The 27,182-nt window shown below is 44.1% G+C and overlaps 1 protein-coding gene across 1 annotated transcript in view; it reads left to right on the top strand.

Moving 5' to 3' along the window:
• The window catches only part of LOC136056321 (multiple epidermal growth factor-like domains protein 6), a 155,890-nt gene that overhangs the window by 112,548 nt on the left and 16,160 nt on the right, over positions 1–27,182 (top strand). The window contains exons 8-23 of the mRNA XM_065748448.1: positions 2,095–2,217; positions 4,156–4,293; positions 6,132–6,254; positions 6,686–6,808; positions 7,402–7,548; positions 9,453–9,584; positions 11,442–11,570; positions 11,903–12,031; positions 13,002–13,136; positions 14,014–14,148; positions 14,394–14,519; positions 16,142–16,270; positions 18,598–18,729; positions 20,580–20,708; positions 22,380–22,508; positions 26,784–26,912. Of these exons, the coding sequence (XP_065604520.1) occupies positions 2,095–2,217; positions 4,156–4,293; positions 6,132–6,254; positions 6,686–6,808; positions 7,402–7,548; positions 9,453–9,584; positions 11,442–11,570; positions 11,903–12,031; positions 13,002–13,136; positions 14,014–14,148; positions 14,394–14,519; positions 16,142–16,270; positions 18,598–18,729; positions 20,580–20,708; positions 22,380–22,508; positions 26,784–26,912 (2,088 nt within the window). The remainder of the gene's footprint in view (positions 1–2,094; positions 2,218–4,155; positions 4,294–6,131; positions 6,255–6,685; positions 6,809–7,401; positions 7,549–9,452; positions 9,585–11,441; positions 11,571–11,902; positions 12,032–13,001; positions 13,137–14,013; positions 14,149–14,393; positions 14,520–16,141; positions 16,271–18,597; positions 18,730–20,579; positions 20,709–22,379; positions 22,509–26,783; positions 26,913–27,182) is intronic.

The following is a 27,182-nucleotide window of genomic DNA, read 5'->3' as shown; positions in this document are numbered from 1 at the left end:
TTCCTGTCCTGTTGAGGATGACTTGTACCTGTAAAGTTACTGAAAAAATATTTTCAATACTGAAAGTGTTTTCAAGCAGTGTAGACTCTATGGTGATGACTAATCAGTGAAAGCAGCAGTGAGTTTGCTACTGGGGCCAGCATATTCCTCATTTTATCTTGAATACACGTTGACAGATCTGTTAATTTATGTATAAAATAAAGCACTAGATAACTAGCAATGTTATATACTAAAACAAATTCTTTTTTCTGACCTCATGGCAACATTCATAAGTCATTAGACATCATTTCTTAACATGAATACACACACACATATACGTGTTTCTCTTAGAAACTATTCCTTGTTTTTTGCCAAATTCAAGCTGATATCTGACTGTAAACTGAGCTAGAAAGAGAAACAGGGCAGGGAGGTGTCATGCTTCAGCTATTAGCTGTGTTTACCAGATATGAAGAAATGAATTCAGCATGGTGCTGTGGTATGGATCTCTAATATATATATATGTATTTTCTATTTGAAAAGCATGAAAAAAGAACTTTCCCATTTCTCTTTTCCAGCACTTGCCAACATTTTTCTACTTGCAAATTGACATTTTATTACTAAATAAGGAGAAATAACTCATTTTATTCTGAGCAGCAGCTATACACATGGCTGCTTCAGTGCAGTTGTCATTCATCCTGAAATCTTCATGGGTCAATGTGTGGTGTTTGCAGTGCCTAGGGCCTCTTTTTGCAAGTAGGCTGATTGCATTCGTAAAGCTACTTGTGTTCAAGTACAGGAGCCTGTGAGCACGGGTCTGATTACAGCACATACGGAGAGGAGCTGTTAGAAAGCTGTTTTCTGGAGTAAAGAGCAAGGAGCTGCATGCCTGGCAGCCTCTCCTGGACGTGAGGAGCTCTGTCCCAGGATCACTGTGGGGTATTATCTGCATTTTGCAAGAGCAATGTCAGAAGCAAAGCAGGAGCAGGAGGTGGGTAGGCGTGTGCTGTGTCTGCATGCAGGCTGGAGGTGTGCAGCTGTGCTACATGGCAGCACTATCTAGTACAAGTAAGGCTCTTTTCCCTTCCCTTGCCTTCATCATCGTGCTCTTCCACTGAGATTTTAGGAAGACAGATGCCTTTAGTGGCATTTAGCTCCCCACATACAGCTCCTTGCCTTTTCTGTTTTCTCTTCTGATGAAAGGGGATTCCTCCCTGCAGAAGAAACTTGAGGATGTGGGGATGTGACAGAGAGGATTCGTCTCCACTGTACTTGCTGCCATTTAATTCAAATCATTTAACAGGAAATTATTCAGGAAATAATCAGAAATTTCCTGTTCCATTAATGAATCTGTGAGGATCCAGTGCTATTTTTTAGGGTAGTAGGAGTTTGTACTTTTATCTGAGTTCTTCATGTGGCTTCTGTTACCATTGCTCTTGTTAGAGGAAATACAGAAAAGTTGTGTTACTCGCTCCAAAAGTAATGCCTTCTGTTTGTTACCATGGGATCTACATCAGATACAAAGAGCACAGTAACACTGTTTAATAGAGCAAATTCTCAGCTACAAAATGCTGTTTTTCAACATAGTCACCATGATGATAAGCTGATTCAGATGCCTCTCATTCTCATGCCATGGCCATCTGGATCATGGCTCGCCTTTCATGTCACTGCTGCCCCTGCTGATACCCAACAACCATTGCCTCACCTTGCTCCCATTCACCATTTGGGCTCCATAAATGTTCACTGTCAATGGATGTCTATGAGTGCCACATTCTCTGGATGGAACGTACCACCACCATCTGCTTCTGACATCATGAGCCAAAACAATAAAACAGGAGGCATTACTTTCAGAGAAACCCTCATACATTGGCTGATACAATAAATACAATGTCTGATGTAAAAATCCACGCTGAGGGGCTCAAAGTCAGCGATGCATTGAAAAAAAGTATTTTGGAGAATAATGCTGTGAGTTCAGCGTTCCTGGGTCCATTGGATGCTGTCATTTGTAGACTCAGCTCTTTCCAAGCTGCCTTTTCCATGGACATTTGGACATGCAACCTTGTGATCGTAGGGCGATATATTTTTTTCAGTGTCTTTGCCTTTCTCTCTGCTTCGTAGACATTGATGAGTGTGCAGAAGGGAGAGCCAGGTGTGCTCATCGCTGTGTGAACACGCTGGGATCCTTCACCTGTGCCTGTAATCCCGGCTTCGAGCTGGGGGCTGATGGGAAGCAGTGCTACCGTAAGTGACAGGTTTACAGCTCTGCCTTTCAGGCTGCCTTATCTGCCAACTGCTATGCTTCATTTTTAATTCAGTTGGATTAACACTCCCAGCAAAATAAATGTATGCAAAAACTCAAGCTTAATATTATTTTCTTCATCTTCTGCTACTGCCATTTTTGCAGGTTGATACCTTCCTAAGCCTCTGTTCACAGACCTTAATTACTGCATTTCAAAGAGCAAATCTCCCTGTTGGTTTATCTTCAGAGCCTGGTGAATTCTATTCCAGCACCACCAAAATATTGCTGTTCTGAGAAATGTATTCATTTCTGCCCTCCCCCTCCCCGTTTTCTTACATGTCTAGTCTGATGCAGAAGAAAACCAACATGACATTCTGCTCTTGTCTTCATCTGCATAGGTTCGCTCATGTTTCTGCAGAGATTATTGACACTATTAAGTAGATGCTTAAAAAGGGGAAATAAAACAAGATTTAGGATGAAAAAAAATATTGAAACAGCTAAAATTTCTCTAGCTAAAACAACAGCAAGCCCTGTTTTCTTCCATATGCACACAGCAGGGTTTCCTAAGCTGCGGTGCTCTCCTTGAGCGGGGGATTGAATGTCAGTAGGTGATCCCTGGGCTGTCCTTGGAGTAAATTCAGATTAATAAAGGAGATGGTGTGGAAGAGTTGGTGTTATTATGAACCTAACATAAGCTCACTGAAATGCAGACAAAAGCGTGACCTGTTTTAGCAGAGGTGGGCAGCGATCGTTCAGTCCAATAATACAGAGCAGGAACTTTCAGCAGGATTTCCTTAGGAAAATACATAGCATGCCAGAGAATGAATGTGTACTCCAAGAATCTGCGTGTAAGAAAGATTTAATAAGGATGAAAATCACTTTGAAAACATGAGTGTATGTTAAAGCTAATATATTAATATATAATATATCATATTTTTACCTCAAAGTTCAGCAGGTCTCTGGATGGTGGTTGTCTGTGCCTTATGCTCAGTACTATGGAGCAAGCAATATAAACACAAACATTCTGCATATTTTTATGATCAGGATTATCACAGTGTTTGAGCAGTTCACAGCCTTTGTTTATCCTCTCATTTCCCCAGTGGCACAGGGAAATCCGTGTTTTACTAATGAACGACTAAGACAAAGTAAATGACAAAGATAATGCATAAGGTCTGAGTTTTTAAATCCCAGCTTAGCATAGTGGACAGCAGTCTAGATTTCTTCTCCCTGATGCAAACAGTCACACAAGGGATTAGATGTAGCCTTCCATATATCTTCCCCGAAATGATGCCCACTTCCATGCCAGCTGGAAGCACAAATAGAAGTAGAATCAGAGCCACCAACGGAGGTGTATCCATGAGGTGCAGAAGAGGGAAAATTTCATCCATCTGTGCCAGCTCTGCCACATGCTGCTCTGAGTTGGGACATTTCTGGATGAACAATGGCTCCTATAGGGGTGAGGTTTCTCAGCTTCCCTGCACAGAAAAGCTCCTCTCTTTGTTGCCCTCTAAGGCAGTGATAGGGCTAATTGAAGAGAAACTCTTTAACCAAGCTTCTTTTCTTCCTAGAGTAATCATTTTATGAGGTAGCTGGATGGGAAGGAGGTGGATAGATATTTCTCTTCCTATATGAGGGTTTCCACTGGGCCTGGCCAAAATGTCTGACCCCAGACAAGTGTGGGAGAGTAAGGAGGTCTGCCAGGATGGAGGGGACCGATGGCAGCATCATGTCATCATTAACATGTCTCCCCATTGAAGGGTCAAAGTCTGTAGGTTGTTGGCTAGCTGTCAGGCTCAGCAGTGGAACTCTGCTATGAAAACATACCGAATTTGTGCTTGGTTAATGTTTTGAAAACCAATTAATAGCAGCTTCACTCATTCTGCAGTGCCTCTTTACTTGTGCTCCCTTTTTACCATCCCTTTGGTTTGTTTCTCTACAAGGCATTGAAATGGAGATAGTGGACAGCTGCCAGGAGGACAATGGTGGGTGCTCCCACCGCTGTGAGCACACAGCAGTGGGGCCACGCTGCTCCTGCCACGATGGCTACGTGCTCAACTCAGATGGCAAGGCATGCACAGGTAACCAGAAGTACAAATCCTGCTGTCAAGACCTTGTCTCTCTGCCAGCAGCCCAAGCAGCACTTTACAGAGGCTTTGTTTTGTTCTCTTCCCATCCCAAACTTGTTCAGGATGGGAGGGTTACGGAAAAGAACAGTTAGGTGGAAAGAGGGGCAAGGAGCAAGAACTCTGGAGACAGCACAGACTAAAGTCCTGCAAGGAGAAAAGCCCAGAGCAAGGAGGATGGATGAGCAGGGAAGGAGAAAAGCACAGCTCTGAAGGGCTGGCTGGTGCTGGAGCACAAAAAAATGAGTTTATAAAGGAAGGAGAGAGGCAGACTGGATCCTGAGCCAATGAGTTGGGCTGAGAAGGTTCCTTCAGCCCTCTTCTGTGCTGAGGAGGAGGCAGTGACCTGCTAATGGAGATGTCAATGTGAGAACCGCCCTGCTGGCCACAGCCAGGGAGCAAGAGCAGAGGTGAAGGGCTTGGCAAGGCCGAGGTAGTGGAAAGCTGCTCTTAACAGCAAAAATTTCCTTCTTTTGGATGCATGTTTCTCATTCCTGCACAGACAATGGGCTGCTAATAGACCCCAGAGCAAGGTGTCGTCTGACAAAGTGCAGAGAAGCTCAGCTTGTGACATTTCTGGAAAACACTCCATGTCCAAATAACCTACATTAATAATTTTTGTGCTGACCTCCTCACCTCAACTGATTAATTACATTTTCCTTCTCCTCTTTCTCCTGCCCGTGTTTCCTAATAACGCTGGTGCTCTCTCCAAGGTTAATTGAGACACCGACCTTTCCCATCTGTGGCTCTTCGCCTAGGTAACGTTCAGAAATATTTTGCAAACTCAGCATCGTCAAGGTGGCCTTCAATGGCCACTGAGCAGGGCAGCAGGCTGGGAGGGGGAGGTCAGCCAGGAATCTGCAGTCAGAAGATAGCAGCCCGATTCCTGCATCCTTGAGCCAGCAGTGAGACTTGCATCCCTTAAGGCCAACATGTCCTGAGCTGCATCAGCAGAGGAGTAGCATCAGGGAGAGGAAGGGGATAGCCCCCTCTGCTCTGCCCTCACGAGGGGCCAACAGCAGTACTGCATCCAGGCCTGGGGCCCCCAGCATGAGGAAAACATGGAGCTGTTGGAGTGGGTTCAGAGGAGGGCCACAAAGATGCTCAGAGGGCTGGAGCTTCTCTCATCAGAAAAAAGATTGAGGGAGCTGGGCTTGTTCAGCCTGGAGAAGGGAAGACCCCAGGAACCCTCATAGCTGCCTTCCAGTACTTAAAGGAAGCTAATAAGCAGGAGGGAGATTAGGGTATTTTTTAAGTGATCTGGTAGTGACAGGACGGGGGGGGGGGGGGGGGGGGGAGGGGGTAGTGGTTTTAGGCTAAAATAGGGAGATTTAGGTTAGATATTAGGAGGAGATTTTTAACTCGGAGGACAGTGAGGCCCTGGCACTGCTGCCCTCTGCTGTCATTTCCCCACCCCTGGGGGTGCACAAGGCCATGGACTGGCCCTGGGCAGGCTGAGCTGGTGGGGGGCAGTCAGCCCACGGGCCTTCAAGGACCCTCCCAACCCAACAAGATACCAGTTATAGATATGTACTATATCTACATGACAACAGTGGGCTATCAGTTCTCAAAAGCTACATTTGCACCTTGCAGGCTGCCCCCCCCCTCCCTCCCCCAGCAAATGCACTGTTGAGTTACAGTTCTGTTTCACGGCTGTTGTTGAATATTGAACGTACAAATGTGCAGATGCTTAAATGCAGTGCAGTAGCTGCTCACTGTGTGTGTATGCATTGCATTCTGATGCTGGGCTGTGAGTTCAGCCCAGGCCTGACTGAGCCTCCCCATCCTTGCAGATCTGGATGAGTGCGAGACCGGCGAGTCGTGCTGCTCCCAGTTCTGCATCAACTACGTGGGCAGCTATGAGTGCACCTGCAGAGCAGGCTTCCATCCCAGTGCAGATGGCTGTGGCTGTGACGGTGAGTGCCCCACACTGGTCCCACCCAGCTCAGTAAGGTTTAAAAAGCAAATCTCCACTTTGTAATGCTGGAGTACAGTAAACCAGCATCCAGCAAGGACAAATGGGCCATCAGAGGTGAATCGGGGACCTTTCCCCCTCTCTATGCGTGCTGCATGTGGATGTGTTTTAAAGACTACTTCTGCAAAAGGAGATCCCTCAGAATAGCCAAAGGATCAACAGAGCTTAACAGCTTAGAGCAGCTGTTTTCACTTGAGGCAAAAAACATAGGTGAAATGATCTCTTCCATGCTGCGCTGAAATGTTTTAATACCTTCAATAGCCCCAAAGTACTAAGAAAATTTGGTTTCCTTGTGTTCAGAATAGCTCTGGCCGTGTACAAAGAGCACTCTCCCAGCAGAGACATTAACCAGCCTTTATGCCTCTTTATTAGACGTGGATGAATGTCGTCTTGAGAATGGCAACTGCAACCACATCTGTGTTAATTCCCTGGGGTCGTATGAATGTGCCTGCAAGGAGGGGTACCGGCTGAGCGCCGACCAGCGCTCCTGCAGTGGTGAGTTCCTGTTGCATCCTGCAGGGCTACTAAGTATTTCTCAGCTGTGAACTCAGAGCTGGGATCTTCCCAGGTCTTGGGATATCGGGAGCCCAACTTGAGTGCTCTCAGGTGTGGCCAGGGAATTTCAATGCATGGGTCCCAAATTCATCCTCAAGCCATCGGCTTTGCCAGAAATGGAGAGGTGAATGCTTAAATTCTCTGGACATGTTTGAAAACAAAAACTTCCCATTCCAGAAATAAGTACTGTTGTGATGGTTTTCTTCAGCTCACTATCAACAATCACAGACTTCAAGTGGGGAAACCTAAACTCCCATTTAAAATTTGGCACAGTAACAGGGATGGTCTTGTCTGAGGTCCAGGGTTTATTTTCCAGAAGAAAGAGAAATACTCTCTTTTCTCCTTGTCTCTTGTTTTGTGCATCAAAAACTGATCATAAATATAAACCAGGAAATGAATTGGCTGCAACAAAGATGTACCAGGGTATAGCTGGGAGGTCACCCAGCACCAAAGCAAAAAGACACAAATGTAAGGTGGGTGTCGGGGAGGAAGTTTGGGGATGTTGTCCTAACCTTGTGTGCGTTGTGTGTCAGCACTAGGTGGGGACACGGCGGTGTCAGGCTTTGCAGGGGCTCCGGGGCTGCAGTTCAGAGGTGCCCCCCAGCTCCTCCACTATGTACTCGGGTCCCCACGGGAGGATGAGGAGCAGCGAGGAGAGCTGACGTTGGTGCACAGAGCTGGTGAGTGCACGTTCTTATTTGTGAGTTAAAAAACCACACGTGTTACCTCTGGAGATTCAGATACCTTGTTGGTGGCTGGGGTATGTTCTCAGGGAGGTAACTGCATAGAGATGAGGCAGCAGAGCCTCACAGCTATAGGAGTGGGTGTAGAGCAGTCATGTCCTGTGCTTCTTCAAACTTTACAGGCTCTGAACTGTGCACGGCATCAGTTCCTCCCCTGGAAATGGAAACTGCACTATGGGAGGGCTCAAACCCAATGCTCACCTTTTGATGAGTGCTGGTTGCTCACTGGTGCTCATTACATATGTCCTGTGATTTTTGTATTCACTCTAATTGCTCATCTGAGGACCGTGTCCTACAGGCAATGAGTCAGGAACCCGTCTCAGCTTTAATCAGCACTTACTTCTCTGAACACAATCATTTATGCCTCCCAGATCACATAGCATCCAGGCAGACTCAACAACACTGACAATCAATTGGAAGACTGATAAATGAAATAACCATGGGCAAAACGATCAGGCACAGAAACCTCAGTCAAATATTTATCAACAGGTTTTTGTATGTTCTGTTGTTCCACACAAACATGGAGATTTTTAGTCATAGCTGAACATCTGCTCTGTTTTAAAGCTGAGAATTTGCAGCATGTTATGGTTTGTAGGAACAACTGAGGAAGGGATGACACTTCTCATGGCTTAGAAAGTTGTTTTACCTCTCAAATATTCCTGTGTTTTTGTGCTGAAAAAATAATGCTTTGAATGATTAACTGGAGCAAATAGTTAATGATTTTCTACAGATGAAATGACTTTCTAATGTAGAGGTGCGAAGTTTATAGTGGTAATTTGTATTCTTTTGAAGTATTTGCTCTCAACTTGTTCCCAATGGGAGCACTGGGATTCTCAATGCCCCTGCAAACCTGGGTGTTTGCTCAGCTTTACAAGGAGGAACAGTTGGGTGCTGAGACCTGGAGGAAATCTGGCCCCACACAGAAAATTGCTGGTGAAAAGCAACCAGCCTGACAACTTGCTGCTAGCTGAAGTAATCTGCCAGCTTGCTCTCAGGTGTTTTTCAAAACCCCCTTCCAAAAAGCCTCCAGCCACATCTATAAAGCCTGCAAGGCAATAGTCTGACCACATGGATAAGATCTTGTCACTCATGTATTTTAGCAGAGGAACCCTTATTTTTCTCTTCCTTTGTCAACAGAGTCCACAAAGAGAGAAGAGTGTTCACTTGTGGGTGCTCATAGCACAAGGGAGACAAAGAGAGCAGGATGGGGAGGCAGGAATGCATTTTTGTATTTCTTAGTTTTTCTGCCTCAAGTAACCCTTTCTAGAACCAAGAGGAAGCAAGCAAGTGATAAATGTGTATTATCCTTTGTCTTCCTAGAGTAACTCAAACCACGCTGTTAAAAATATCACTTGACAGCATTTAACAGCACAAAATGCACCTCCTAAAATCATAAAACAAAAAGCTGAGCCTCACAAGGAAAAAAGATGCTCTTCCAATAAATATTTATCACTGTATACAATTTTATTAAGCATTAATGCAATTTTTATTTTTCTGAAGGCAAACTATTTGCTCTTAAAAGCTACTTTCAAGTGCTCTTTGATGGGGAATCGCAGTATTTAAGGGCATCAATTCCAGCTGTAGTCCCACTTTTCCTTTTATTCAGACTGAAATTTGAAGCAGAAAATTTGGGAATCTTCTCTTGGGAGAACATTTTGGCATGACTTGGTGATATTTGCAGTGCTTCCAGCGCAAACACTAACAACTTGAATAGGCTTTTTTTCAGATTGTCAATGTTATGCACATTCCCTTTTGTCCTTGTGCATCTGGAAGGACAGGTAAGAGCCTTTAGAAGTGTTTTGTCTGGTGCTCACTGAGCCTTCTGTATTTTTTCTTTTCAGTTTGCCTTGATAACACTTTTGGCAATGACTGCAGCTTGAGCTGTGAGGATTGTATGAATGGAGGCAGATGTAACAGTGAGAACAGTGGCTGTGTTTGCTCACCTGGGTGGACCGGCATTATCTGCAATGAAAGTGAGTACAGTGCATTGAATTTGTTTGAAAGGCAGTGACTTTGTCCTGGAGCTGTGACACTGAAGATAGGTAGGAAAGAGGAATAAACTGTTGCACTTTTAATCCAAAAAACTCATGCAGGAGCGCAGCTTTTTCCTTTCCAGATCAACATTTTATTACAGCATGACACGTTAGGTACAAATTGTACGGATGCTACAACAAACCTTCAGACAGTGAGGTCCCTGCCATCACACACACTGCAGTGCCCCATCCAAAGTGCTCATGTTGGTACAATTCCTATTCATTTCACTGCTGGAGGTGCCTGGTGCTGCAGTGTTCTTGCAATGCTTTGCTCTCCAGCTAGCCCAGCTGAGTTTCAGAGGACTGTCCTAGCAGGTGGTGTGACTGCCTGGGGTGCAAATGTGCTAAACTTGGATTTTCCATTACAGAATCACAATTGTTTTTGTTTTTGTTTTTAATTATCTTGGTAACACTGAACTGTTTGTTTCTTCCTTCTAACCATCCTTTTTAGTACGAACAGTTTCCTGGAGTGGTTAATTTTTAGTATTGCACATTGTGTTTCTCAGTTTGTTCTTCTTATTCTTCCCTCTCTGTAGAAGGTCCTTCAGTTTCAGAAGTATGTGTGCAAACCACCTGGAACAATAACATCGCATAGTGTCAATTGTCAGTGGTGCTCAGTTGTTTGTTTAGAAGGCATCATCACAGAAACAAAAATTATAGGAAATGATTGAAATCATCATCAGTCTGCCCTTAGTTATTTCTGAAGACCAATCTGGTTTTGGTTTGTAAACACCAAGGACAGCTGAAGGAATAGGAATGAAGAGAATTAAAATAATGATTTCTACCTACAACTACTCAGGCTGCCAAGTTGGGAATATTTTACTGACATTCATGGTGCTCTAGGGGTTCTGGATAGATTATAAAAATTTCAGGACAGGAAATTCTTCAGTTCACTTCATAAATAATAATAACATTTTTGCTCTATATTTACACTAGATACCCATGCATGTAAAGTTATGGAATTTAACTTTGGCACTTAGAGATTCAGAGTAATGGAGCTGCATTAAGCCATACCTGCAGTCCAACGAAGCAAGCAATGACAGGAATAAATACAGCATCCAATCTTTGAGAAGTAACCATATGAGGTGGCTTTCATTCCTTTTCCTTTCTTTCTAAAAAGAAAAAAAAAAAGAATGGCATAGTTCATGGGTTTAGGGTAAGCTAAGCAGCTGAGAAATCTGGAACTATATTTCTATAATAATACACCATAGAAACCAAATGGAAATTGATGTGAAATGTCAAGTTTCTTAATGTACATTGATAAAATGTCAGTTAAGTCAAATGACTCCAGCAACTGCATTTACTCAGCTAGCTCAAGCTGCAAACAGTGGAACAATACTCTATTTCACTTCTTTATTTTTTTTGTTACCAGAGTAATCAGAGCATTAGGAAGGAGTCCCATGCTCTTGTGGACCTACTTCTGTATGTGGTCAGCTGTGGAATTTCAGAGAATGTGCTACAAAAGCACAACATTTTCCTAATAGTTACTGGAGGATGGGAGACATTTCAAATATGTATTTCTGAATGTATAAAGCTGTATTTTCAAGCTTGTCACTTCCTAGGAAAATTCCTTCACTTGAGTAAGCTCAGATACTTCAGATATCACTTTAGAATCATCTGGTAAACATGAGGTGAATGTTTTTGCCTTGTATAGAAAGATGATGACATTGCTCAGAGCTTGTTTGACTACAGGGACTGATTTCCTCCCAGTTCTGATGCCTGCAGCCTCATTTTGCTCCATGCAGGGCACAGGGATGGGATGTCGGGGCCCATTCACTCTTTCTGCTCTCCCTGCAGCTTGCTCCCAGGGGACGTATGGTGATGGCTGTGCTGGTATCTGCATGTGCCAGAATGGAGGCTCCTGTGATGCCATCACGGGGCAGTGTCACTGCCCGCCAGGAGTCCAGGGACCGTTTTGTGAAGACGGTACGAGCTCCCTCATCCTTCTGGGTTTAGCATGAGCCTGAGGCCACCCCATCTCCCCTTGTTTCTGCCTGGATGTCATGATGTGTGGGGCATCCTTGGGGTGACATGAGAATAGTGTCCAATTTGTGAGACCGTTTGCCCCATGGAGTGCCTCGAGTGATGTCTGTTTAAATAAAAGCAAGAAAACGGGTGGCAAGGGCATTGCACCAACGGCATTGCACCAGAGGCTCAGCCCAAGGCCAGCAACGTTGTGTTTTCTGTAGTACCCACAAAAAGAGAGCTGACTTGGTGCTAATTTAAATCCTTAACAACTGCATTTATTCACTCCAAAGGTTGTCCCAAGGGATTCTTTGGGAAGAACTGTAACAAACCATGCATCTGTGCCAACAGCGGCCACTGCCACCGGCTGTACGGGGCCTGCTTATGTGACCCCGGGCTGTACGGACGCTTCTGCCACCTCAGTAAGTCCCAGCAGCCCTTCCTGATCTGCTTATTTAATGTGTGCACTGCATAGAAGACTGACAAAGATTCCACATTTGTAGAAAATGAGAGAGGCTCTGGGACGGGCCTTGCTTAGCAGTGTTAGCAGGAGAGCTCACACTGGGGATGAGCATAGGCTATGAGCTCTGCAGTGAGAAGGGAACAGAAGACAGAGGACTTCTCACACACTGTACGGGGCCCTAGAAACTCCCATTTGTCTTCTCCTGCAGCAATCAATCCTTGCTGTAAGGCCTGAGGTTTGTTAATGCATAAAGGTGAGGACTAGAGGTGGGAGTTGGGTTGGGCATGTTTAAGTTAGGATTGTGGATAAGGTTCAAGTCTGATAATTTCACTGCTCACCCTATGGTAAACCAAAAGTTAATAGCACAAACATTAGCTTTCCCTAAATTTGTGTCTCCTTCCTTGCATGGATTTCCTAGATGAGACAAGCACGTTTTTTCCTCAAGTGGAAATGCTCATAGTGCAGAGGAACATTAATGTATACAATCAAATGTTAAATGGAAATAAAATGATCAAAACATAAAAATATTATGAAATAGGCAGTCCAGTTTCTTTGCACTCACTTTTTGTTTGGAAAACCCATGCAAGAAGAAAATACTTGCTCGATTATTACTTTTTTGTCATGAAACAGGGCTATATCCGAATATTTTTCATTCCAAAACTTAACTAAGTTTGCTTCAAAACATTTCTTGTTCTTGCATTCACCACATATTGCTTGGAATGGAACAAATTACTTCATATAGGAACCATATAAACTGTGTTTTACACACCCACACGTTGATAGACACTGCCATAGGGAAGTGGACGTATTTGCTGAAATTAAAAATGAACATTTTGCTTTTTGCAGTCATCACATCCTGCAGAAGGGCGTGATTTCAGGTAACTCACACCTAATTACAGACCTAACAATTCCCTTTCACCTGGCTGCAGCCTGTCCCAGGTGGGCCTTTGGTGCAGGCTGCTCGCAGGAGTGTCAGTGCGTGAAGGAGCACACACTGGGATGCAGCACACTGAATGGGACCTGCACCTGTAAGCCTGGATATCATGGCAAGAAGTGCCAGAGAGGTACAGCAGGAAGGGACATTCCCCTTGTCTGTTTATCCCTTTGTCCTCTCTGCATGTCTCGTTCTTCCTCGCACGTGCTTTATTGTGCTGCTGCTAATGGTAAATTCACATTCTGCTAATTATTTGGTCTCTGGCTTTTCATATTGCAGCCTCTGTGAGTGCCTGATATCACAGAGCCTGCAGGGACACCACTGGGAATACAGTGCAGCAGTGCTGCTTTTTTTTAGCCTGATGAAATGACAACAGAAATCTAGAAACCAAATTCTATTACAACCCTAACTGATGGACATTGTGGGGGTTTTCGCTTCTGCTCCTTTTTTGTTTACCATGCAGACATCAAATAAGTGGCAAAATTGTGTTTTATTTAAGGAGGCTTATTTGTAAATGGTTTCTGTAATGCTGCTTTTCCTCCAGCTTTCCAGGTCTTTGAATCTCGCTTATTCTGTGTAGTTTTGGGCATAGTTCAGAGAGAATTGTGTTCTGCATTCCTGTTTGAGTGTCTCTGAAGACAGCACTGGAGTAAAGCAATATTCTCCCTTCGAACTTCTCTCTGGGCACACAGTAACGCATCGGATTTACTGCACTGCTTCTGGGAGTTTAGTGGAGAATAGCAGTGATGCTATTTCATATCCTAGTAGTTGAATATAGCCTCAAGTACTCTGGCACTCTGTTTCTGAGTTACATTTATGCACCAACTTCTATGCACTGTGTGTGCATGTGTTTAAATATTGCTTCCACTTCATTATCAACACCTCTGAAATACATCTTGCAGTACATTTTCCTGTCAATTCCTGCTGATTGCTGTTTGGACTTCTGTGAAGTTTCTTCAGCAATTCTGTTTGCTCACACACACCATGCCTTTACTTGCATTTTCCAGCATGCACACCTGGCTTTTATGGGGCTGGTTGCAAACTGAGGTGCAACTGTTCCTCCGACGTTACGTGTGACCATGAGACAGGAGCCTGCAAGCACCCATGCCCGCCTGGTTTCCATGGAGAAAAATGCCATTCCTGTAGGTACTCACTGCTTGTTTCCCTGGGAGGTACACACTAGATGGGAAAGCTTACCATGAACCTTAGATTCAGATGCAGAAACTGCAGATAAAAGGGTACAGTTGCTCTTAGTGTGAAACGCTGAAGCTGACACAGATCGCTGTGTGCCAGCACAGCTCTGTTTAAAATTGCTGTACATGGTAATTGCTATTATCTTTCAAATGCTTTGCTTTATTAATCAGCTGTTTGGGTTTCTTCTGGACAGCTTGCCATCCCGGGAGTTTTGGGGTAGACTGCAAACAGAGATGCAACTGTGGGGGAGCTCCCTGCGACCCAGAGACCGGGCATTGTATCTGCCCAGCTGGGAAAACAGGTGCCACGTGTGAGAGAGGTATGTTCCACATGGGGTTAGTGTAGGTTGCTTTGCTTTGGCAAATAGGGTGAGGAGCTGGATTGTGGCTTTCTCCTCCAAAACTGCTGCAACACAGTGTGCTTCTCTTTCAGCACAGGTAAAGGGTAAGTCTTGGAGAAGAACTTATTGCATCCACTCAGTGGGATTGCTCATAAAAAGGGAGCTTGATGCCATTATCCTATCCTGTCCCCCCAGCTCCAATTAATAATAGTGATTTGTATGCTGGTCTGGGTGCACACTGTACTTTTTTAGCCCCTGCAGAGACTTAGGGAATGGTTCAGGCTGCAAGATACCCCTGGAGGTCACTTGATCCTATCAGAGAAGGACTTGGAATCAATGAAAGAAACAAAAAGGAGTGCATTACTTTGGGAAATTAATAAAGGGGTGAATAAAATCTCTGGGATACTGCACTGCAGTGGGGCTGGAGGATACCTCTTTGATATTCGCACTGGAGGTGGTGCTGGGTGTGAAACATAGGGTGCTGGTGACACTAGCTAGAAACTCTTCAGAGCTCTGCCTGCACCAAGCCCAACAGAAATACAAACACAGCCCTCTTCTCCTGACTCTCTGTCTTGTTTTTCCTACGCTGAGTGTGGAAATTCATTTTTCAGATATACCCCTATGCTTCCAGTGCTACTGTATCAGAAACCAAACCAAAAAGCAGACATGCAAGGCAAACTGGAAGAGAGCCTTTGCGTCAGCCTTTAGATGTATTCCTGTATGCTGCACTATAGGATTCTGTTGGCTCTTTCAGAAGATTTCCCTTGAAAGCGCTTTCAGTCTGCAGAGATAATATAATACCAGGGTGAAAATTCAGCTTCTGGTGTGGATTTTGCCTTCTTTCTGTTCTGTGAGGTGTTTGTGGCACTAGGGACGCTGACCCAAATTAAAGCACTCTGCAGCCTGAGGCATTCCCCAGGTTGGGTTTGACTGTTTTGCAGACAGAGGGGGATAATATATAAATGCCAATGAAAGGCTAAACTGCATCCCATATTGATGTTATAATTAAAGCTGTATTTACTTAGAAATGCAGTATTTATTAGCTGTAATGCTTACACTGTAGCTCTGATTCCTTGGTGAAAGGTGCTGAGAAACTGTCCCCAAAGGTTATGCAGGCAGCAGTGCTGCTTGGTCACACTAACTGTATCAAAGCATGAGGACAAGGAGCAATATCAGCACTGTCTGTGCAGACCCATCACAAACCATGAGAGTCTGTGCTGCTGGAGCACAGCTCCTTCCCCAGCTGAGTGTGTTAAGGCTGCCAGGACAGACAGGCACTCAGGACAGAGTGCTTCGTGCACGGCTTCAGTGCTGGCACGTGTTTTTAACTTGTTCATCAGAAAATCACCCAGTGCTTTGGAGAAGATTCTTCCTCTGGCTGATAGTGGTGGGCAGAAGTATCCAAAAGGCAAAACTATTCCACTTACAGGATTCAGCCCTGTCCACTCAGTGCACAAACTGCAGGTGCTTCCTTCATTTCACCGTTTTGCTTTCTGGATTCAGCTGGTGCATGTTTTAGGGGCCAGGCTGTCACTGTCTTGTTTGAAAAGATCTATGAGTTATTATCTAGGTGAAATTGCAGTCTGCTCCTCTGGTTTCAGCCTGCCCTGATGGATACTATGGACAAAACTGCCTGCTGCCATGCAGCTGCAGCAGTGATGCTCTGTGTCACCACGTCACTGGGGAGTGCACATGTCCCCCTGGCTGGACTGGCCATGACTGCAGGCACCGTAAGTCAAACATTGACTTTCTATCCATGGCATGTGATATCTCACAAACTCATCTGCTACTGTAAGAGCCAGCTCTGTTTGTTCTTAGCCTATTACATTTTTTTTTAATATACTTCTGCTAATCTTATTGCTTCTGAAATGGTGTATTTATGGGTTTGCACAGCCTGGGTGGATATAATCCTTAATTATCTAGGTTCGAAGTGTTGAAATAGATGGCTGATGAAGCACCAAGTATTGATATAAGCTCTTGTTTCAACACTGTGGATCCCTTCGCCCAGTGTCAGCACTCTGACTGACAGTTCTGTTTTTCATTTCCAGCACATATTAGTTTAAAGATTAATTCTCCATTTTTCTTATTGTTTAGGGGAGATTTATCCAACAAGTGAATGACATGTGCAGTCTTGTGTCTTAAGGTCACCCTCTAACTTGTGCATACAAATGCTGGGAGAAGCTCTGTTCTCTGGAAGAGGAGCTCATCTTTCTGTTGACTTTAGCATAGCTCTCTGTGTTGGTGGCAGTGTAAGAACCCAGATGTGCCCCTTTTGGACAGCACCATCAGAATGTCAACCCATTCTGATTTCTTCTCTCCTTTTCTTCCATCTGCATCTTATCTGCTTGATTTGTTATGGTCCCTCTTGCAAAAAGATCCAACAGAGCACAAACCTCTCTCTAAAGTTGAAATTCATGCCAATTCATTGCAGGTGTTGACAGAAGTAACTTTTGGATCTGGCTTCCTTCTCAGGCCTGGTGCTGAAGAGAATTCTGGGAGAATCTGAAGCCTCCACCAACTCATGAATTATAAGTCCAACCAGTCTGAAATACGTGGAGCCATTTAGATAACTTTCCAGAAATCCTCAGGCTGTCTAAAGAATTATGTGACCATGGCGAAGAAAAGCTTTTATTTCTGTTTGGGAAGTGCTATGACAAAAGTTGTTTTGGAGAAACCTCTCAGTAAGGCAGCTCTTCGGCTATTGCAGCCTGGGCATGAAACAGATATTCAGCTCCAAAACCGTTTTTTCTGGTCCTAATTGACATATTCATCCTTACTCTTACATGAAAGGAAGGAGATGCTGCGCTTTGGCTGTGGCACGCTGTCATAATCGTGTTATATGATTTTCAGAATGAAAACAGTGCGACGCTCTAACAGAGCGGTGAGGTTTCTCTGTGTCCATGTTTCATCTCCCCGAATTTGGAAAAGAAATCTTAGTCATGCTTCCAGTTTTAGCAGTGCTTCTCTTAAAACAAGGGATGTTTTTCTTTTCCAGCAGCCACTGTCAACACACCGCTGGGAGAGAAAAACTGCTTCAGGGTGATTTGCAACTGTTTGAAAATCTGCTATGATTTTCTGTAGAAACTCTCCAGACAATGCAAGCAATCCCATGAAACCAAGCTTTCTTGTCCCCCTTTCCCTGTAAATTCTCAAGTATGGAGTTCCTTCTTGTTTGTTTTGATTTTGTTTTCGTTTAGATTCAGAAGAGTTCAGGCACTCGTATGGAGATAGAGAGATAAAACACACGTTTCTCAGTAGACAGGAAGAGGCATGTATTTTTTCTCTCTTAGGACGTTGCCTGTCCCTGCTCCCCTCCCATCCAATAAATAGTTTGTACTAAAATAAAAATATCCCTCTGCACAGAAATGAGGAATCCTTATCTGTCTTTCTGAAAGTCAAATGCAAGTGTTCTAACATGATGCACTCAAGCCTTTCTTACACACCTGAAAGAAGCTTGATTTTCTGAGACAGCACACTTCTGAGGCTCCCATTTTCTTCTGTCATTTCAAGTCTAGAAACCTGGCTATTAGATTATTTGAAGTCTGAATCCCTGCCTAACACACAGCAGCCAATCTCATCCAGTCACACTTCTGCTGAGTCCATTTCCCTGTCCTTGACAAAGGCAGAAAGACACCCAGCTTTCAGGCCGGGAAGAAGCTGCCTTTTCATTCATAACTTCTGCAGATAGCTGGTTGCTAACAAGTTACTTGCAGACACCAGCTATTCCCAGTTATGCAGATTTCAGCTGTGTGAGTTGATAGTTGATATTTTATGTCTATGAAAGTCTCTGTGGCTGATGGATGGGGAGTAACTGTGAATGAACAGTTTTAACGACATGCTGTGGTATATGCCTTTGTGTCCCTACTTTCAGCTGGGGTAAATCTGTATTTACTTCCATTGATTTGCACCACTTGCTGCACAGCTGACAGTCTAGTCCATAGTGCCTATATGTCGAGTGCATATTTTGCATCCTTTCTGTTCTCTTATTTAGAAGGGAAATCATCTGTCAGCCAAGCTCAGAGCTCATTCTCAACACAAACACTGCTTTGCATTGCAGCCTGCAGTAGCGTCCATTGGGGACAGCACTGCAAAAACTCCTGTGCCTGCAATAACAGTGATGGGAGCTGCGATCCTGTCACTGGCTCCTGTTTCTGTGAGCCAGGATTCACTGGGAAACACTGCGAGCAGAGTGAGTCACACTTCTGTCAACAGAGGGATTTTGGAAAAGCAAGGAGCAGAAACTTGTCCTCCTCACAGCCTCTTGTGGGGTTTCAGCAGGGTCTAATGCTGTCACTAATTTGGATTCCAGACAAGTTATTTTCAGACCTAAATGCCTATTTTGAATCTTGTAATGAGATTGATGTATGTTTTGTAAGTAGCATAAAATTTTCCATATTGGTTATGTTTATACAGTTGTAGGTATGCACATCTTCATAAATACTCTTTAATACCAGGCATATAGAAGTGCTTTATGTGGACATAACAGATGTAGGATCAGGAAGATTTAGGGTCCACCATTAATTAACAACAAAAATGTCCCTTCCCAGTGACCCAGGGTCTCCATCTCCAACAGGGGTCAGTTGCAGATGCCCGCAGAAGATAAAAACAGTCGTATTGAGAATTTTAGATATGTTTTCCCAGGCTTCAGCAATTTGTCATTTGGAAGTTTCTTAAAACAGAAGCAATATGTCTATATTTAATACAGTTTGGCATTTTCTTCCAACTAATGTGCCTATTTCCTTTTTGATTCCATGCAAACATTTGGTGTCCACTCGTCTCATGGCAGTAAGTTGCATAGTTAAGCTATTTTGTTCTTATTTTTATTATTATTGTTACTATTGAATACAAGAAAAAAAAGATTTTATCGATTGATCAGTCTGTCTTACAGTAGCAGAGATCCAGCTACCAGAATCTCTGTAGTGCAGGCAGAATTAACTGCTGGTGTCACACGGAAATGTCAAAATATGTAATCTGGAGTGGTGACCTAAAGGCAGAAACCCTCAAAAGTGTCTCTTAGGGCTCTTGTTACTTCTGCCCCAGAGGGAATGGAAGGACAGCTATGGGAAGGCTGTAGCTGCCAGCTCCACTTGTCCTTCTCTCTTGACCTCTCTCAAAATGTCACCTCTGCAGACAGGAAGCAGCCAAAGAGCTGGTCATCATCTTCTCTGACTTAGGCAATGCAAGAAGCCATTGCTCCTGACAAAGCTTTTGGCAACCCCTGACATTCCCTCTATAGATTTGCTGCTTTTTCCAATCTGTGTTCTGTTCCATTTTAATTATATATATATATATACATGATGCCTAGGCATCTCTATACTTTAGCTTTGTCCAAATTATCTAGTGTCAATTAGGCAACTGGCCCCATTTTTGATCGATTTTCCTATAACTCTGGAAGAAGTTATTTTCATTCTCAAGTGCTGCCTTTTCCTTCAGATAGAGCATACCATGTGAATCTTTTCAAACTCTGAACATGAACTGCTGTGGAGATGTAACCATTAATCTGTCCCCCAGATGTAATGTGTTAGGCTGTCCCCCGAATGTAATGTGTTTTAAAGCGAGCCTGAGAGTGAATTATGCAGCTTTCTGCAGGAGGCCACCACATTCCGTATTTTCTCCAGCTTTCTAGGGGATGAGGATTTGCAGGGAAAGAGAGGACATGGCTCACAAGGAGGCACAGGGGCTGGGAGGCTTCCCCTCCTGGCAATGGATATCCCAGAGGATGTGAGCGAGTTAGCAGTGCTAGACCAGTGTGCTCGGTGTCCTCAAGCAGAAAGTATGGAATCACAGGCTTTGCAGCTCTCACGATCAATATGTTTTTTTCCTGTTCAGAGTTCAGCCTTTTAACACCCCGACATTCTTCTACAAAGTGGACTTGAACAAAATAAGCCCGAGGAGAGTACTTAATGATATCACTTTTAGGGCATTACCTCAACGCCTCGATTCCCCTTTTGCGAGCAGTATGAATTCCTATGTCTCTAAACATTCCTCTCTGCTCCACCATTCATTCACCCATCATCTGTTTTGGATTCCCTGTTGCAGGATGCCCTGAGGGAAGCTTTGGCCCCAGCTGCCTGCACAGCTGCCAGTGCCAGAATGGGGCTGCATGCGACCACGTGAGCGGAGCCTGCACGTGCAGTGCGGGATGGACCGGGACCTTCTGTGGAAAAGGTGCTGTCCTCACGCTGCTCCCTCTCCTTTTGTGCATGGAAAACCACGGATCTGTGCATCTGTGCTCTTTAAGAACAAACAACCTTTCAACTTAACTAATCCTACAGATCATTTTCTATGAAATGAGTTGGAAAAGACGGTCCGGATTTCTTAGGGACATTGCTGTGGCATCAGCGAAGGAGGTTGCTGTGGCACTGTATCTTTGTGCAGACCATACCAAAAAATACAGTTTTGTGCGCAGCAGGAACAGCACAGAGTCAAACGTTCCAAAAACTGTTTCTAAATGATTGAAGGTTTTATAAATTATGGTCGTTACTATTATTTTATTTAGAAGAACCTATCAGCCAATTTGTGAGCGTTAGAGGGAAGTGGCAGCACTCGCAGGACCCTGCTGCCCTCTGATGGGAAGAAAGGTGCTGCACAGCCTCCCTGCTCACACAGCAGCATGGGCTGTGTTAAATAGGGCTTGGTGTTTCCCTCTCATTCTTACCAGGGGTTATTCTCTGAAACAAATATTCTTTTCAAAGCTCTGTTGCCAAGCATGCCTCTTGATTTATCTTAGCTGTGTTGTGATGCTTTTAAAAGTCATTTCTTTTAACTCTGTTTCTATATGTTTTTGTTCTGTTTTGTTGGTTTTTTGCTCTAGAGTACAAAAATTCCATGTAATGCATGAACACAGGGCTGTCATTCTCAAAAAGAACAATACATGTCCTGTGACTCCTTTGCTACGTTGTCTTAGTTATGACATCAGGAGCTGACAAGCCAAATCAACTGGTTTGAGTCCATTTAATTAGAAATTAAGTCATACTATTTGAGAGATATTTGCTACTTGCTGATATACCAAAGGCACTGGTGGTCTCTGGTAGACTGTGACCATATTGGAAAAGCCAGACAGTTGTCTGTGTTGTGTCCTGTACCAGAGGAATTAAAAAGAGGACAAAGTGGCTAAATATCCTTCTTCAAAACAGGGGTGAAGATTAGGGGGAAACTTGAGTGATACAATTGGGAGAGAAAATAAAAACCAACCACATTCTAGTTTCCGAATCACTCAGATTGGGTGAATCTTTGTAGATTGTTGGAAGAGCTGAAAGTAGAATTTTGTGCCTGTTGCTTGCAGTTGCCATCGGCCCCTGTTTCCCACATTTTCTTTCAGGCAGGCTGAGTGTTTGCTCTGCGTTGATCTGTTTTACCTTTTCAGACAGAAAATTACAGCCAGAACAGTTAGGTTGGTTCCAAAAAAACGAAGACGGAAGAAAACGTGTGGGTGGCTTGCCCTTGGTACAGCTTTCTGGCACTTCTTCTCCCAGGAGCTGTAGCACTTCTGTTTTTAGTGGCTTGGCTTCCTTTTGGCAGGGATGTGCTTTTTGCCGTGCTCTTGACAATCCACCCACGTGGGCCAAGCCCACGTGAGGATGCAGGGATGGAGACTGGAGCTGCCAAGTTGCCTCACGTTCCCAATGCACCAACTGGTGCTTTGTCCCAGGGCTGGGAAGGGCTTTTCCATCATCACAGAAACACTGAAACAGTTTTGCAACCTCCTAACTAGAGTCTTAGGAGATGGCAGTGTTTTCAGGTCTCTGAAATAAAGCTTCTGGAGAAAAAACAAACAAACAAACAAAAACAAACAGAACTTTGCTCAAATGATAAAAAACGGTTGTTTTGCAATTTCAGCTTGCCCAGAAGGATTCTTTGGGCTTGACTGCCACCAGGTGTGCAACTGCAAGAACGCTGCAGGCTGTGACCATGTCCTGGGGACGTGCCATTGCCTCCCGGGCTGGCGGGGCAAGACCTGCGAGCAGCGTATGTACTGCGACACAGCTGGGCTCTGCTGGGTGTGGGGCTGGGGGATACAGGGTGACACATGCGTTGGATGGGTCATCTTCTTGTCCAACAGTAGCAAAAAAAGAGGAAACGCTTTTTAGCAGCAGTTTTTTCTTGTTTTCAGCTGATGTTGGGACTTTTTCAAGCATTTTAAGCATCACTGGTTCAATAGCAATGCTATTACTGGACCGTACGGTGAACCTCAGCTTTATGTTTTGAGAAGTATGAAGAGATGATTTGTTGTGTCTGTGTTTCTTGTGTATCTCAGATAGCTTTCAATTATGACATGGCAGATTACAAACGTACAGTGTGGAAAAATGAGAGCTGGGACTGTTATATTACATAGCCAGGAGAAAATAATTGTAGAAGTAATTCTACCTAGAATCCTAATTTGTTATTTTAAAGTGTCAGTTTCTTGGGTTTTCATACGTGTTGATTATCCCACAGTCTTGGGATTAATAAGACTTTTCTGTGTGCCTGTGTGTATACCATATAAAATTGGCTCTTCTGAGAAATTAGTCACCAAATTTCATAGGAAATGATACTATTTTCTTTAGCTACATGGCATTACAAGTATTTTCAGGTGTTAACTTCTCAATTAATTTCCTGGTCTCACCTCAGGATGATGCCATGGTCTATACTTCCTTTTGAAAACATGACTGCTTTCTGAGCACTGTGCTGTAGAGCCATGGTCTGAAGCAGCAATGTACATGGAGCTAACTTTTTTTTGGTAGTAAATGCTTATTTCCAAGATTTCTTTGATCCACATTCTGCAGATTTCTGCAATAGAAAATATGTTTAACTTAGAAAATGGTGAGAAATGATAGGTTCATAGGTTCATAAGGTTGGAAAGGACCTACAAGATCATCTAGTCCAACCATCCTCCTATCACTATCCCTACCCAACTACTAAATCAAATCCCTTAGCACCTCATAAATAATACTTGCATTGAAGCAGTCCACTGTAATATACCCAGCCCTTCTGGAGGGCTGCATTTACTCCGGGCATCTTTCCCTCATTTGCCCTCCACCAGTCAACCTGTCCTCCAAAAGGATTTCTCCCATAGGATCTCTGGCCCTTTTGATCCAGCAGTCTGTCCCTTTGTCCTTTGCCAGCTTTTTGGGCTATCCTGGAGATGGGAAGCTTTCTCCCTTCATATTTCATTAAATTCATTTAGGAAATACATCTCTTTGTCAACAGCCTTGCGGCCCCTAGAAGCTATCCATCCACTAGCACTGCAGTTGTTAGAACCCTGTGCCAGTTAATTTATTTCTCCTTTGGTTTAAGATTCCAAATCCTACGAGGCCTCTTGTGTCTATAAGTAAAACAGCAAGGTCAGATAGTGCTGTGGTAGAGCATCATGCTCTTCCCTTGGCTGTATGATGAATCTCCATTCTGAATTTAACGTCATCATCTGGTAGCACCTCACACTACAGAGTTATTAGTAAAACAGAGGCTAGTGCCCCTTTTCAGGTCATCTGGTTGTGCACCCCTCCCTGTCCCTGCCTGGTGTTAATATTCACCCTACTCTATCCTGTGGCTCGCCAGCTCTGGCAGCTGGGAGATAAGCATTTGTTTTCGAGTAATCAGATTGCAGGCAATGTGCTGGAGGATATTGAGGAATAATTTTGACATCATGGGGTTTGAATTGATCTTAAGGTGGCCATGCAGTGAGTTTTGTATGCTATATCTAATTACAGGAGAAACGGACAGTAATGCCTTTTGTTAAAGCTGCCCAACACTTCCCATTCCAAGACCATGCTTTGCAATTGTTTATAAATGAATTATAATACTTTAGGATAAAATCTGCCAAGCAAGCTCTTACAGTTGTGTTTGGCAATTCATTTTTTTCACGAGTGTCCATCTGAGATATTTTAGGCATCCAAGAAAGAGTTGCAGATATAATATCAATGTTTGAGAAGAATTAAACTGCTTTGTTGGCTGTCATGATGCCACAGATATCTATAAGTGATGACTCGGCACTTGTCATCCTTTTGTGCCAGAGATTTAACCTTCCTTTCTGCGTACAGACACATCTGAATTTTGTGATCTCCAAAAAAGAGAAGGAACAATAACAAAATGCTGTCACGTTATGTATGGACGTTCAGCAGAGGCATTTTGCCCTGCTTTTGGTACCAAAACTGACTCTTTCTGAAGCAGCTGTTGCTCCCCAGGACCTTCACAAGAAGTAGTTTCCCTTACAGAGGCCACATTAGTTTTGCAAATAAAGAGTGCAGAAAGATTGGTTCTTTCAGAGTCTCTGCTCAGGGGCACCAAAAACCAGAGCTGTGACATTTCATAGTATGTGAGCACTTGACTTTGCAAATTTCCTGGTGTATTAACATGATTTTGGGGAGCATAATCCACAGAAGCTGCATGAAATCCAATCTTCTGGGCACCCCATTGAGCTTTAGTGCTCATCTTTTTCCCCATGCTCCCCTATGCTTTTGATCGATGTTGACTTCCAGACTGAATGTTTTGGCTTCCAGTTTCATGTGCTCCTCTCTCTGCGTGTAAAAGCAGATTTTAAAGACTTTGAATGAATAATTTCTCCTTTCATGGAGGAAAGGCACAGAGACGAAAATGTTGAAGCAGGAAGAAGTGTAATAATTTAAACCTTGCTGATGCTTCTTTCCTCTGCACTCATCATAAAGAGAAGAGAAAAAGCCCTGGGGATATTCATACACTCAGCTGAGGAACTTTGTAAAAATAACTGCAACATATCACTTATCTTATTCTTCAGAAAAGTGATTTGATAACTAGGGTTGCCCTACAGAGAAGCTAAAAGAAGTTTGTGTGCACCCAGTAGAACACTTAAAGATTTAAACACTTCTAGAAATTTCTGCTTTCTTACTACAGTTTTCACTAGAAAACTCTTCTGTCTTCTTGGTAAGTATAACAAGAGCTTAGCACACATACTCCAAAACCTCATGCAAACCACCAGTAACCAGTCAGGGGACACGGTTATGAGCTGGTTTTTCCTTTGGCTTGGTTATGATATAGTTCTGGTCTGTATTGTGGAAATGTTTAGTTCTGCTCCCAAAACTGAGCCAAAGCTCTATAAGATGGGCTGAACCCATCGACTTGAACTTGGCAATCAGTCCACATTTGTAGAGCAATCTTTGACTGTGATGGGACTGCGCTCCTGCACTTTCTTGTGGTTTTAATATGGATGGGGTCCAGGCGATGTCAAAAAATGAATATTGTTGAGAAGTCCTGGGAGAAATGGTGTCTGTGAGAACCGTGTCTAGAAGCTGGAAGTCCTCAAGTGGGAAGAGAAGGGCTGTGAATGGGTCAGATACTGTCAACCAAATGCACCCTCGAGGTCAGGATGATTTCACTCCTCCATCCTGTCCCCAGGGACATGTCCTCCTGCAGCACTCCGTTGTGCTTTGCCAGCTGGCACCCTCAGAAGCACAGAGGTTCTTGTGGGAAGTGATAGTTTGGGTGTGATCCTGGGAGATGTCCCATTCAGCGAGTGCAGGACACTTTTCTGGCTCAGGGATTTGAGCTGCTCGTGCCAGCAGTGCTGCAGGGAGGAGAGGCTCTGACCATTCTGTGCGAGTGAGTGGGAGCTGCCTGATGCAGACACAGCCGTGCAATGAGGCTCTCCAAACTCACCAAGTCACTCTGCTTACTGTGGGGGATGTTCCAAGAAAACAGAGCAGCAGAGTTGTCCATTTTCCACCAAATAAAGCTATCCAAACCTTCAGAGCAACGGAGACCAGAGAAATTTTAACATGGCCATTCTTCATGGGTGGCAGCACTGCAGCAAGATGGTTGTATTAAGCTTTCACCTGGGAGCCAGCTGCTTAACTGAACGTGTTGAAAATATCACTCTTCTCTGACCAAAGAATGAGGCTCTGGGTGAGCTGGTGCATCCAGCTGTGAAAAATGAACAATGAAAACAATGAAGTTGTCAGGTCTCTTACCAGGATGCAAATAAATACCCAGGCTGTCAGGCCCGTGGTGCTGCTGGACCATTAGTTCAGCACAAAGGCATTCTGCAGGGCAGGGGGATGACAGCTGATCCATCACCCCAGCCATCCTACCCTTTTATGGAAGTCTCCTCAGAACATTCTATGATACATATTTTTAAGGCACATCATTTTGTGTCAAGCACAGTTAATGCATGGGCTTACACACGTTAAGTTGTGCAAGGCGTGTTGACTGAACACAATTTGCAACTGGCACTGGGTTTGTCATGGAGTTCCTCCTTGGATGCTCTCTGATCACGGACTCCTCTTGTTGCAGCATGCCAGGGGAACAGATTTGGGCAGGGCTGTGCTCACACCTGCAACTGTCACAACGGAGCACTCTGTGACCACGTAACAGGGACCTGTACCTGCACCCCCGGCTGGGGAGGAGCCACCTGCCAAGAAGGTATGGCCAGGGAGAAAAATCCATAAAACTCCTTTTATGACACCAGAACACACACTTTTACTATGCTCTACTGTACTGTCGCATGAGTTTGACTGATTCACATCATTACAGTATCTTCTTCCAGGCACAGACTAAATCCAGAACATGTGAAAGGTGCTGGGAGCTTCAGCTTTGAGCCCAGCTCTGAGGAGGCTTAGCCACTGGGGCTACAGAAGGTGAAAATTTGTGTCCAACCTGTGTCCTCCTGCCCTCCTAACCCGTGGCTTTGCT

Source organism: Cyrtonyx montezumae, unplaced genomic scaffold (genome assembly GCF_038088225.1).
Source record: "Cyrtonyx montezumae isolate F1298 unplaced genomic scaffold, pur_monq_1.0 scaffold_5, whole genome shotgun sequence".
Taxonomy (NCBI): Eukaryota; Metazoa; Chordata; class Aves; order Galliformes; family Odontophoridae; genus Cyrtonyx; species Cyrtonyx montezumae.
This window is presented reverse-complemented; position numbering and strand designations above follow the sequence as displayed.